The sequence below is a fragment of the Vespa velutina genome, chromosome 22, assembly GCF_912470025.1.
Source record: "Vespa velutina chromosome 22, iVesVel2.1, whole genome shotgun sequence".
NCBI classification, from domain to species: domain Eukaryota; kingdom Metazoa; phylum Arthropoda; class Insecta; order Hymenoptera; family Vespidae; genus Vespa; species Vespa velutina.
Genome location: NC_062209.1, coordinates 3,640,840 through 3,653,322, shown reverse-complemented (window position 1 = coordinate 3,653,322; position 12,483 = coordinate 3,640,840). Strand labels below are relative to the sequence as shown.

General features: G+C 39.8%; 3 protein-coding genes and 1 long non-coding RNA gene across 6 annotated transcripts in view; 2 read left to right on the top strand and 2 right to left on the bottom strand.

Annotated features, from left to right (window-relative positions):
- LOC124956595 (protein numb) overlaps positions 1–4,570 on the top strand; it is a 49,365-nt gene extending 44,795 nt beyond the window's left edge. For all 3 annotated transcript variants that reach the window (XM_047512599.1, XM_047512597.1, XM_047512598.1), the window contains one exon: positions 76–4,570. In XM_047512599.1, the coding sequence (XP_047368555.1) occupies positions 76–411 (336 nt within the window). In that variant the 3' untranslated portion in view covers positions 412–4,570. The remainder of the gene's footprint in view (positions 1–75) is intronic.
- Positions 1–12,483, bottom strand: part of LOC124956605 — a 95,551-nt gene that overhangs the window by 27,722 nt on the left and 55,346 nt on the right. The window lies entirely within an intron of this gene.
- LOC124956614 lies at positions 4,173–8,545 on the bottom strand. The gene is made up of 2 exons (XR_007103313.1): positions 4,947–8,545; positions 4,173–4,792 (listed from the first exon to the last, which is right to left on the bottom strand). It is a non-coding gene; the product is annotated as an uncharacterized LOC124956614 (long non-coding RNA).
- LOC124956612 (putative small proline-rich protein 5) lies at positions 4,726–11,869 on the top strand. The gene is made up of 2 exons (XM_047512666.1): positions 4,726–5,977; positions 6,402–11,869. The coding sequence occupies exons 1-2, from the start codon at positions 5,810–5,812 to the stop codon at positions 6,624–6,626; spliced, it is 393 nt and encodes a 130-aa protein (XP_047368622.1). The 5' UTR covers positions 4,726–5,809; the 3' UTR covers positions 6,627–11,869.

Genomic DNA, 12,483 nt, shown 5'->3' with positions numbered 1-12,483 from the left:
CGTTTTTCTTATAAGATTACTCCTAATTCGATTATCGATTATAGAGAAAAAAAATATTTCTATGTGAATATACAGGTTCAGGCGGTAGCAGCAGCAGGTACTCTCCCAAAGCCCGAACAATGGTTAGGTAGTATAACAGGAGCAGTGCCGGTATCGACGGCGCCGCAATCGACCTCCTCTGTATCGCAGCAAGCTTCGACCACCAGTCCACGAAGAGCACCGCCATTACATGCAAGGGCTCTCTCTCTCGGCTCGGCCGCAATGAGCGGTCAAGCGAGTAGAGGAGGTCCTTCCGATCCTTTCGATGCCGAATGGGCGGAAATCGCAGCTAGGAATCTTCGACAGTCGGCGACGACGACGAATCCATTTGTCGTTCCTAACGCTACTCAGGCCTTCCAGGTGCAATTGTAGCGCCAGGAGTTCGTGAACAGCGTCGCCAAGTACTTTCGCTCGAACACATAGTGACGGCTGCACGTACGCTCGCGCCTCGATCTCACCCACGATCGTAGGTATTATACGTGAAGATGAGAAGGAAGGGGAGGAGAAGGAGAAGGAGAAGAAAAAAAGTCGATTTCTTCCTCTCCCTTTGTCTACTCTCTTAACCGTAAAGACGAGCGAAACTCGACTTGGATTATCGCTTGGTTTTTCTCGTCACGAGACGACGATCCCTGACACGTACCTCATTGTTGTCGCTGTGGTGTTACGGGGGAAAAAGAGACGGCGAGCGTTTAGCAACGAATTTGCATATGAGGAAGGAAAGAGGAGGGCAAATGGGAGGAAGAAAATATCCTAGAGATTCTATCGCTTAATTATTGTAGTTAGAAAACAAAGTATGCGCACAGCCTCGATAGAAGCACGCATTAATGTTAGGAGGACGTTGATGATGATAACGACGATGATGATGCACGCTCGACAAATAAGAACAAGGAGAAGAACGTTGAAAGAGAAGATGAGGCGTGAATGCGCTTTCAAAGTATATGTATGTGTGTGTGTGTGTGTGTGTGAGTGTGTGTGTATATACACACATATATATATACATATATATGTGTGTGTGTGTGTGTGTCTTCTTGGATCGATCGAAAAAAGACTGTAGACGACGATAAAAAGAGTACTTATGCGAAGAAAGGCAGCCTTCGAAGAAGGGCTGCATATCTGCTAGTTGCATATTTAAATGTTCGTCCGATGACGATTAATATTCGAATATTAAAAGTAATCTCGATAGTCTAGGCTCCAGCCGAGAGCGGTTATCGTTGTTCTGCATGAGACGCAAAATTGTACGCACCAAGATTACGCTGCACAAGAGTCTATCTTCTTACGGCTCTATTTTGAGACATTTTGTTACTTTTTATCTTTGTTTTTGTTTTTGTTTCGTAATCGGAAAAGAAGAAAAAAAAAAAAAAAGAGAAAAAAGCATGAAAATAAACACGTAGTCCGGCTCGTGGTTGTATAAGGCACGTTCGATTATTCGTTTTTGATAAGTTTGAAATTGATCGAATTCGTGATATTTTAAATGTCAATGTTTTCACGATGGAACTGTGATATGTATTCGATTGGATACGATCGCGAGCTATCAAAGCACCGACTACTCTACCGTTCCCTATCCGGCAAAACGCACGTAGTTACTTAAAATAAACAAAGAATTTAGATGTTGAAATTAGAAAGCAGTACATCCTGCACTATCGTTGTCTATTATACGTATGATCGAATTGCATTTAATATTATCGAGGATTATAGGAGCGATCAAAGGAGAACGTATACTTTCACGAATATCGAGGTACAATGTATCATGACGTAATGCATATCGATAAAATTAGTAAACTGAGTGAAATGGAACGCTGTAGAAGAGTGAGAGAGAGAGAGAGAGAGACAGAAAACGATCGTCCACTTTGACGAGAAACAAACTTAAGAGAGAAACTCCTCGGTCCCTTGTACTAGAATAAAAAAAAAAAGAAAAAAAAGAAAAAAAAAAGAAAAAAAAAAAAAAAAGAAAAAACGAAAAAAAAATCGCGGTAGTATTTCATCTCGGGGCTTTCTGTCTTTCATTAGCAGTGGCTACGCTTTCGTTTTATTTTTCGTTACGGATCGGAAGCAGAGCAAGTCGAAAGAATGGAACGAATGAGGGAGAGAAGGATGAGCGGGCGCGTCTCAAAATAGAAAAGCGAAGCTTACATTTTCTTTTCTTTATGAAATTGATATTACGAGATACGCCCTCGATCGTTACTTGGATGATCTGTATGCATTGTACATAAAGTAGTTATTTAAATGTAATTCGATTAAAAGAGATAGAGAGAGAAAGAGCGATTTAATGAACTGATACGATTGAGAAAAGAACAACGACGAATGCCTGTCTTTCGCAGATTTAATCGTATTACTTATGAAGTTTCATAAAATATTGTCTTCGCTTAGGGAATTTATTTATTGAAAAGATCCATTCTTGGTACATGACACGTGTGTACTATATAAGACTTTTGTGTATTACATTTTTTATAAGTTTCGGAGGATGTTTTAGAAGACCGTTCTGCCAATTTATCCTTCTTATCACCTCCGCTATACGCTTTATACACGCGTAGCTGCGTAGTGAATTTAAGGGATGCCAGGTCCGCCGTTAACAGCTTCTTCTCACCACCGCTCGCGTAGCGTAGTCTTTGATCGGAGGTCGAGTACGTGATATTGGTGATCGATTCATTTATTTAAGATCACTAATTATCGATTAAACTATGTGCTAATTGATTAACAATGGTTTTGTATGATTTCTAAGTGTGCGACGATGTTAGCCTCATTTTTCTAACTGGATCTAAGTTTCATGAAAAAAGAAAAATCCTCAAATCGTCTGGATTTTGCTTTCCAGGCGACTGGACCATTCATTGTAAGCTGTCTTCTCACGAATTGCGTCAAATGCAAATATAAATATTGGAAATGTGTAGGCGATCGTCTTCACACTTGCCCATCATGCAACAACACATTCTTCTCGAAGAATGTATACTACAATAGTCGCTTTTTATTATCGATTGTTTTATCGTTCTTATAGTATTCGTGTCGGGAAAATGAGCAGTTTCGTTTATGAAATTGTGATATTTTTCGTTACCTCTAGAGATTAGTTTTAAGTTAGAGATAATATTTTATCGAAAAGCGAAGCAATATCGTTGCATAAGCGATTAGATTACAAAGACAAAATACAACAGAATACAAAGACAAAAATATCAAGGGGCATTCGTCGTCGTGGCTTTTCAGAGATCAGTATGGATGGTTTTCGTGAAGCCACCTTCCGTCCGTCCCGAAAATCAAAAGAGATTAAAAGGAAAACAGAGATCGAAAAGAAAAAGGAGGGAAAGAGTGAGAGAGAGAGAAAGAGAGAGAGAGAGAGAGAGAGAGAGAGAGAGATATCTATATATATATAACGAGAGAGACGGAGAATGAAAGATAAAATACAGTAGAAGGTTTATAAAGAAGCAGAAGCGTGATCGTTATGTATTTGCGGCAGTACTTATAAAAATGTTGGTTAGTCCATGTACTTAAAAAGCATCGAATAATAATACATACACATACAACGTACACGCTATACATGAAACACAAGAAACACACGACACGTACAGAGCACAAAGAGGAAACATATCCAGTCACGATCGTTGCTTGTTATTCGCGAGTAACCGGTGCGATGGATTTCGTCGGCGTCCTTCTCAGTTTCCAGGATAGCTTATACTTTAAGCTTCTCTCGGGAAACATAAGCGTGCGTACAGAAAGAAAAGAATAAAAAAAGGAAAGTAAGCAAGCAAGAGAAAGATTGAGAGGGAGGGAGAGAGAGAGAGCGAGCGAGAGGTAAAAAGTGTATATAACGCAGCCACGGCGATTCGTTACTGACATTTCGTCTTAGATACTTATTATTATTATTATTTTTATTTCATTTTCTTCCTTTACCTACCTTTTTTTTTTCTTCTATACTACCCCCTTTTTTTAACCCCTCGCTCCGCGCGTACGTTGGGTGAGCGTGTATTTCAAGCTGGTTGGAAGTTGAAAACTGGACCGATGAGTCCGCCCGGTCGAACGCAAGCTCCGTTTTTCCTGGAAAATTCTAAAACGATATCTAATGTGCGTTAGATAGAAATAGGAGGAAACAGAGAGATAAAGATAAAGGGGAGAGGAAGAGAGAGAAAAGGAGGCTTTCTCGTATTTTATCTTTTTTTTTCTTTGTTAAAATTCTTTCTTCTCTCATCTCCCGTCTTATTTTTATGAAATATATCAGGAAGCGAGAGCATTGCGCGTTTAGACGTCCCGACTCTTGGAAAAGTGAAAAAATACAGTGCAAAAAAAGGGACACCTAAATGCAAATCGACGGGCAAAGTAAACGTACCGCGTGCCAAATTCGAAAGTGCAACCACGTTGGCTGCTGATTCGGCGACGATTATCGTTATGCACTCTTTCGTGGTTGTATTGTACATAATGTTGCCGATCGATTCCTGGATCAAACGTACAACTTAATGCGTGTATATTTCGTAAAAGATATCCTTGTTCATTTTACAATGTATCTGCCCCTGTAAAGATACGGTTTATTATATAATGTCTGTTGTGATTACGAAATCGTCTTTTTTTTGTACGTATGTAAGTAAGATACAGCGTCTCCTGGATCATTATTTTCTTGCGATAGCGAATGAAAATTATGCGGAATGGAACAGACGCATGAATGTTTGCGTTTGTTCTTTCGTTTTGTTGTTTTGTCTTTTTTTTTTTTTTTTTTTTTTTTTTTTTTTTTTTTCTTTTCTTTTATCCGCTGCAAACTTCCGCGCTGCTGTATAACCTATCGATTAAAAAATTTAATGCACGCTGTTGATCAGCCTAAATTACTAGTTAAAAAAAGAAAAAAAAAAAAAAAGAAAAAAAAAAGAAAGGAAATAAACTGAAAACGTTATGATCGAAAAGAGATCAGGCTGTGTGGTCAAAGTTAATCTTACTTAGCAATCGTTTCAACCAAGATGGCATTGACTTTCGCGGAAGCTCTCGTCGTACATCCACCTTCCGTTCCATCGCGTTGCATTGAGAAACAATCTTGTAATGATCCAGCTTGTCCACCGTGTCCACCGTGTTCATCTTGTCGGACACCAACTTGCGGACAGTCCAGCGTTCAATTTCAACTGACGTACACATGTGACAGGTAAACGAATAGATATCGATATATAAACGACAAGTTTTTATCGATGCATTTTTTCTTTCTTTAACCTTTCAATTTATATATACATTTGGACAAAAAGTCGTGTACGATTTTTTCTGGTTATACAGATCGACTTATGCGCCCTGTTATCGTCCAACTATACCAAATTGTTATCTTTGTCCGAAACCAATTCGAAAGACGTGTTGCTGTCTAAAGTGGTACGACTGTTGTGGAAATCCAGTTCTCAAAAGTTGTTCCTAAAAGCGGAATATAATTTTTCATCCAAGTTAATAAAGAAAAAAGTGACATCGTTTTAATATAAAAATTCACGGAAGAATGAGTGGAAAACGAGAAAAAAGCAGGATTTACGGACACTTATCTGAAGTATGTAATTTTATCTCGAAATAGTCGAATGCAAAAAAAGAAGAAAAAAAGGAAAAAAAAAAAAGAAGAAGGAAAAGACAAAGGCAAGCAGACGCATATAGACGACAAGGACGAAGCATCAGTTTATCAAAGAACTTTTTTCAAAATGTAGCCAGTAATTAATACTCGTCCAGGTTTCTCATGGGTTTTTCTTTCTCCGTCATAAAAGCTTGATCGTAAATCTGGGAGGAAGTTTCAACAAGGATATTTCCTTTAGCTCCGTAGTATTGTATAAGAAGAAAAATGTCTTGTCAGAGTAGCTGTGGAGAGGCAAGGCGTACGAGCACTTTACCCCCGCCGTGCTGTCATATAAGACCAGCGCCGTTTTGCTGTCCAAAGGATGGTTGTCCACCGATGCAGCAGTGTCCACCTAAGCGATGCTGCCCTCCTCCTCCCACGTGCTTGCCATTAGTACGTCTATCCACTTTTTGTGAAATGTGTTGATAAATGCAATTTGCACTCGAGATCATTCACCGAAAGCATTGGGACGCTTCTAACACCGTTTTTTCCTATTCTCGTTAATATAACGATTAGCTCGTTAGAATAATATACGTACATCTTGTTTTCAAAAGGTTCAAATACCTTTATACTTTTTCTTTCTCATGCGTATAATTATTATAAATTATTTAACTTTTCAAGTTTTACCATCTCGTTGACAAAATTAAATATCGAAGTAATAAAATAGCAAGCACTATTCGTAAAAGATCTATTAATGGATAATTAAAAGATCTTTAGAAAGGAAATGAACGATAATGGTTAATTAATCGTTTCGAGTGATTTAAGATGTTTCTAGGAAAACATTTCCGATCTCTAACCGAGTATAATGAATTTATAGATCTGCAGAGAACGGCCTTGTCCTCCACCACCGCCACCGACCGTATGCGTAGCGGGACCATGTCCGATACGACCCTGTCGAGTAAAATACGAATGTCCGACACCTAAAATAGAACCACCACCGTCTTGTGTTCGATTCTGCATACGCTGCACGTGCGAGGGATCAACTTATGCTCCTTGCTACTTTTCAAGTCTCCCGATGTGTCCGCGTATCGATTGCTGTTAACGGGTTACGGGTTGGTGCACCGTTTGCGATTTCATCAGAACATATAAATTCGACTTACATAGGGAATATTTCTATAGAGTTTCATTTTGATGTAGCGCAATAAGAGAAATTCGATTAATCAGGCTAAAAGATTAATTACACAACTTCGAAGCAAGAAAATCGTCAAATTCGTCCAAACGCGATTCGTAGATCTCTCTTATATAATATAATTCTGGAGAAGTTTAAAGGAGAATACGAGCAATGCAGACGACTCGCAGGGCTAAAGCTCAGAGCGCGTCCGTGAACGTTCGGTCTTATAATTAGTTAATTAACAGAGAAGCGAAACAACATTCCGTGTAGCGAGTTTGTGATAAAGACAAAGCTCTTGGCCACTTAGAAAATTATGCAATAAGAAGCTCTACCCGTAACTGGCTGCCATCTGAAACCAGCGAGCAAGTTTTCGTGCCTCCTTACTGATGTCCCGTTCTGGTCTTACGTTAGAACAGTTGTCTCGTCGATTTATTATCTGACACTTTGCCGTAGTTATACCGTGACTTAATCTTCTGTACAAACGTACGAACAAACAGACGTTTCCTTTCTCGATTTCGAAAGCTTCGCTTCGTAAATATGTATGTACGTGCAATGTACATTCGTACTTATCTACGTGCGATAAAGTCCGTTCGATATATCACTGGTGAAATCTAATGACATTAATTCTACTAGAAACTTTCTATTAATATCATAATCTTGTATTTGTCAAGCTCACGATTCGAGGACTCCGAACGTATACATCCGCGAAATCTCGCGGATCGTATTTCGCCGATCGAGTAATGGGATAAAAATAATTTAGCTGGGCTCGAAAAAATGGTACTAAAGTTCTTTCCTTTTTTTTTCTTTTTTTTTTTTTTTCTTTCCTTTTCGGGAAACATAGTGACGATTACGTCGAGAGAAACGATGAGGGTACGAATACGGTCGTCCGTAGGGGGTGCACGACTAAACGTCGATCACGGCCAATTTATTTGGCGATGTATGCACGACCGTTAAGCCGATTAATGCAATCACGCGCGGATATATAGAGATCGATCGTGAACATCGGTCGCCCGTATAATACCTGCATTATCTGTCATTAAAGCGAACGCAGAATGCGTTTCGATCCTCTCGATATCGCTACGTTTCCCTTCTCCTTTTTTTTTTGTCCTTTCATTTCTGTACAGGATGGTTCATTTAAGATGATCCGTCGAAGGTTGCAGGTCGAAAGCTATTGAAAAAGATGATATCACGTAACGAGAATATTTGTTATTCTCATTTTACGTTTCAAATAAATATATCGTCGCAAAATCCGCATCCGTATTGTACGATATTTTTGTGATTCGTTCAAATGCGACACCCTGTGTACACACACGCGGCCCTCTCTCGCTCGCGCGTCCTATCTCAGTCAACTTTTTCATCCGTCCTGACCAACACTCCGTTGTAGCTACATATTTTACACCTATCGGGCGTGGTTCCCAGAATCCGCTTTAAAAAGTTCTCTCGTCAATGTTTAATCCATCGGAGGGCCGTTGCTGGTATATTACGACCGCGAACGAATGGAGTGCTTTTATGCGGTTCAGCTGCACACCGACAAGCAACGACGACAAATGGCTCGCGCGTACCTTTGCGGGCGGAATTGAAATCGAAAATAAATTGAAAGAATTCAATTTTTCCAGAGATGAAACGTCATTATTCAGCTGGCAGAGCGTCCTTCGTATTTTTGCAATCATTGACGGTATGCTGGACGTCTAAAGGGTAGGCGAGTCTCTATTATCTTTTGAAATTCATTCATCGGCCCTTTTGTCTTTCGCCTTTCCTTCGTTTTTCCATCGAAAATTTGTATTACTCGCTTTTTACCTTTTTCTTTTCCTTTATCTAGGATCGTTTGTAGGTAGCGAAAAAAGATGGTAAACTCATAAATGTTCCTCGATGTTTCGTCGATATCTTGGGTTCGTTTATTTCTTGATCAATTTGATTCATCTATATATATATAAAAAGTCAAACCAGTCAGGGGCTTTGCCTCGATATCGTTGAAACAATCCAAACGATTAACGACTAAATAATATATTGTAATTAAATCGTCGGTTAACGAGCGAATATTCAACGATTTATAAGAATTTAGAGAGCGTGAATCTAGCAAACTATATTAATATTAAATATTTATTAGTTATTGCGTTTCAAAAAGCAATATTTTTTTTTTCTTTTCGATAAATGCGAACGATGCCGGTTACGATACGTTGCAAATCAAAACCAATATAAATTGGTCGTTGTCGCTTGGTCCAGCTGGTACGCGCTCGTTACGATACTACGTATGACATTTTCAAAGAGCGAAAATGTTTAATTCGTAAGAGCGCTTCATCGATCGATTAGTTCTCGTTCTGACGATTTTTAATGCCACTTCGTAAACTCGCAATTATACGATTCCGAATTGGTCATACTTGAAATACGCTTTAAGTAGAAATCATAACGAAGGTAATAAATGAAGATGATTGATGTCTTTTAATTAACAAAAATCATATCCATACGATCGGTTTTGTATTTCGAGAAGGCATTCGACGATTTATATAATTTCTACGTTAATCCATCACTTTCGTTCGTTTAATCGTGAAAATCATCGATGACAAATATCCTCGATAATTCGAGTTTGATTCGGAACAGACCAAACGAGGTGGTACACGAACGCACGATACGTTTGATATATCGAAATAAAGTGACTTTAGAGGCATAACAGGTTAAAACGATAGGTTTAAACCAAGACTCGTAACGAGAAGGATCAAACGAGAGAGAGAGAGAGAGAGAGAGGGAGAGAGAGCTTTTTGGATTCCACGATGTCGGACGACGCCAAAGTATACACATTCCGAGTATACTTTGTGATTCTCCCGCGAATCAATGGAAATCTGGCGACTTTAGGGACTTATCGTCGCTCGACACGAGAAATAGAAAAACTACGCACACGCGCGTGATTGTATGTACGCGGAGAGATGCGAACGTGAAGGAAACGTAAAGGAAATGTAAAAAGAAAGAAGAGTGACGGGTTTAGACAGGGGAAAAGGAGAAAGTGGAAGATGTATAGAAAATGGAAAGAAGATTTCGATGGCACTAGTTTTTCCTTCGCCTTCGTCGATTTCCGGAACATTCAGCGCCTCCCACGTGGATTAGAGGCGTCTTTGCGGAAAGCGTAACTCGATGTCGAACGTCCGTTTGGAAGATCGACAGGTAGGTTGGTACTTGAGTTTACTCTTGAGTTCGTTTCTTTTTTTTTTTTTTTTTTTTTAACTTCATATTTTAGCTTTTACCAAAGTCTCCGAGGAGTTTATAGATAAATTTTTGTTATTTTTATATTTTGAAATTCTCGACATCATCCAAGAAAAAAAATAAAAAAATTTTCGCAAATGTCATATTTTTTTTTCTCCAAGCGAGAATCCTATCGATCAGAACCTCTGAGGAATATTATCGTCGAGGTTCCGTTTTAATAATTATTTCCCAGGACAAATATAAATAACGTATCACGGTTGAGCATTTTATCATGGCCAGGCAGGGAAAGTACGAGTACGAGAGAGGCGTTTCCTAATTAAAGGAGATAGTAGAAACGCTCACGCTTGGCTTAGAGACGAAGACGCGGAAGGATGCCGGCGCTATAATTTCCGTGGAACGATGCGAGTCTCCCGTAACGTTAGCGCGTAGTCGGTAACAACTCGGCGGGGAGTGATCTACGACGTTGAAGTCAGCCAGCTCGAGTCGGCTCGGAATATGTTATGACGACGATAACTCGAAGAACGGGCTTCTCGTCCTGAGAAATGTGACGGAAAAATGATCGTCCTCATCAATTTAATCAACGTGTAATACGTGTTGAGGCGTAAGAAACAGTTAGTTATACGCATTACGTGACTGGTGTTTTATGCGAGATGCGTTCGAGCGTGAGACGCTTTGCATTTGATGCGTTCGCATCATGAATTCAGTGAATCGTATTGGGCAAAGAGATCATTATGTTTTATTCTCGAATTTACATCGAATCTTTTGTGCCACCACCAAAATATTATGTGCATAAATGTTCGAATGGAGTATAAAACTTGCAAGTGGTTATTAAAAATCGACGATATAAATTTCAAATGAAATTGTAAATAAAAATTCGTCAATGTAACGATCGTAATACTACAACGTTAGAAGTAGGAGAGGAAACTTGGAGAAAAGCATTGGCGAGGATATACGAGCAAGTTGCTGATCCGTGTCAAAGGGAACGCGATCGTTTAATCGAGCGAGTTCGATCAGTTTCTCGTTCAGTAATTTACTCAGTATTACGTACTCTTAGTTACTTGTAAATTTAATTAATCCTTTCGTATCAAAGTACGTATCGAGACGAAAGGACGCCGCCGCCGACGACGACGACGACGACGACGACGACGACGACGACGACGACGACTACGATGGAGAGAATGGGAAGCACGAAATGTTACGGTTTCGTTGCTCGAGTTGCTCGCCCTTTGAACCCGACGCACTCGCTTCTTCACTGAAGTAGCACGGACGAATGTTCAACTTTAAGTGGACTCCGGTTTCAAGAAGGGTGGAAAACCACCGTCGCCTCCTCGCCCACGTATCACTTCTTCTTCTTCTTCTTTTCTTTCCATTGCTCTCATTCTTTTTTGCTTTTCCTAGTGGAAGAGGCGAAGGTAAGGAGGGTAAGGGGATGAAACGTGCAGTCGAGTTTCTCGAGAAATTACTCGGTCCCATCGTTGCGGCCCCGTCGCCTTCTTTGCCACTCGACGATTCTTCTGTTGTGCCTTCTCTCCTCTCTCCTCTCTCTCTCTCTCTCTCTCTCTCTCTTTCACCTTCATCTCCTTCATTCATCTTTTCTTCCCTCGCCTTCGTACTTTCCGCTTTGCGAAGAAACTACTCCTCGGCGAAGAAAAGTTTTCTTAATACCGTGAGAAGCGTGAGCCAACACAACGAAGGTTCCTCTCTCTTTCTGACTGGGCCATGCTCGTATTATCGATATTACTCGTAGCTATGAAAGTTGGAAGACGAGCGTGAGTTTCAGAAAATATCTCGAAAGGTATACGTGTGCATGTAAGTACATATCTTTCGAGAGAAAAAAAAAGAAGAAGAGAAACGACGTATCTAGCAACAACTCTCAAGAGGAATGCATCGTATATCGAGTATTATACACCTTGTCGTTAAATTTGTTTCTTCTTAATAATATAAAATAAATACGGAGCCCCTTTCAAGAGCATCTTAAAATCTTTAAAGTGTTATTTTATTTATAATTGAAATAGTAAAATATAGAATTCCGTCGATAGTGACTTTTTAATGTTCGTACGAGAGCCTCGATACCATTGAATTAAATATTATTTCAAGAAAAAAGTATAGAACATGGAAAAGAGAGAAAACGGGGAAAATCAGGGAAGAGCTTGGCCCATACATAAAATGATGTGTATCCCACCCATTTAGTTGAATAATTGGGTCCTGCACTTTCTCGGTGTAAAGGAACTCGCATAGTTCCCTCTCTAGTTTCTCTTTGTCTCTCTTTCATTTACTCCGTGTACCCCTTTTCCGTCTCTCGTTCGTGGAAGTCGCCTTAATGCACTTATTGTTAATGCAATTCCGGCGGGTTTTCCGCCTGATGGTCGCCTACCTTTCATTGACAACTCAACGTCATTTACCTCCGACGTATACGCGTATATTTTCTGGGTATACGTGTGCGTAACCACGTTCATGCGTATACGGGTACGCGTGGGTTAGCGTACGAATCCACTCTTCTGCAGACAAATTAAATTTGTTAGCGAGGAGGTGGGGGATTCGAGTATACGGGAAAAGAAATACGCTTACGCTCGGCTTGTTGATCAAGAGTCAC

Excerpts from the sequence above, each read along its gene's own strand:
- LOC124956612 (XM_047512666.1), top strand. The coding sequence starts at position 5,810 with ATGTCTTGTCAGAGTAGCTGTGGAGAGGCAAGGCGTACGAGCACTTTA. Across the intron at positions 5,978-6,401 it reads CTCCCACGTGCTTGCCATTA|ATCTGCAGAGAACGGCCTTG; the intron begins GTACGTCTATCC and ends ATGAATTTATAG.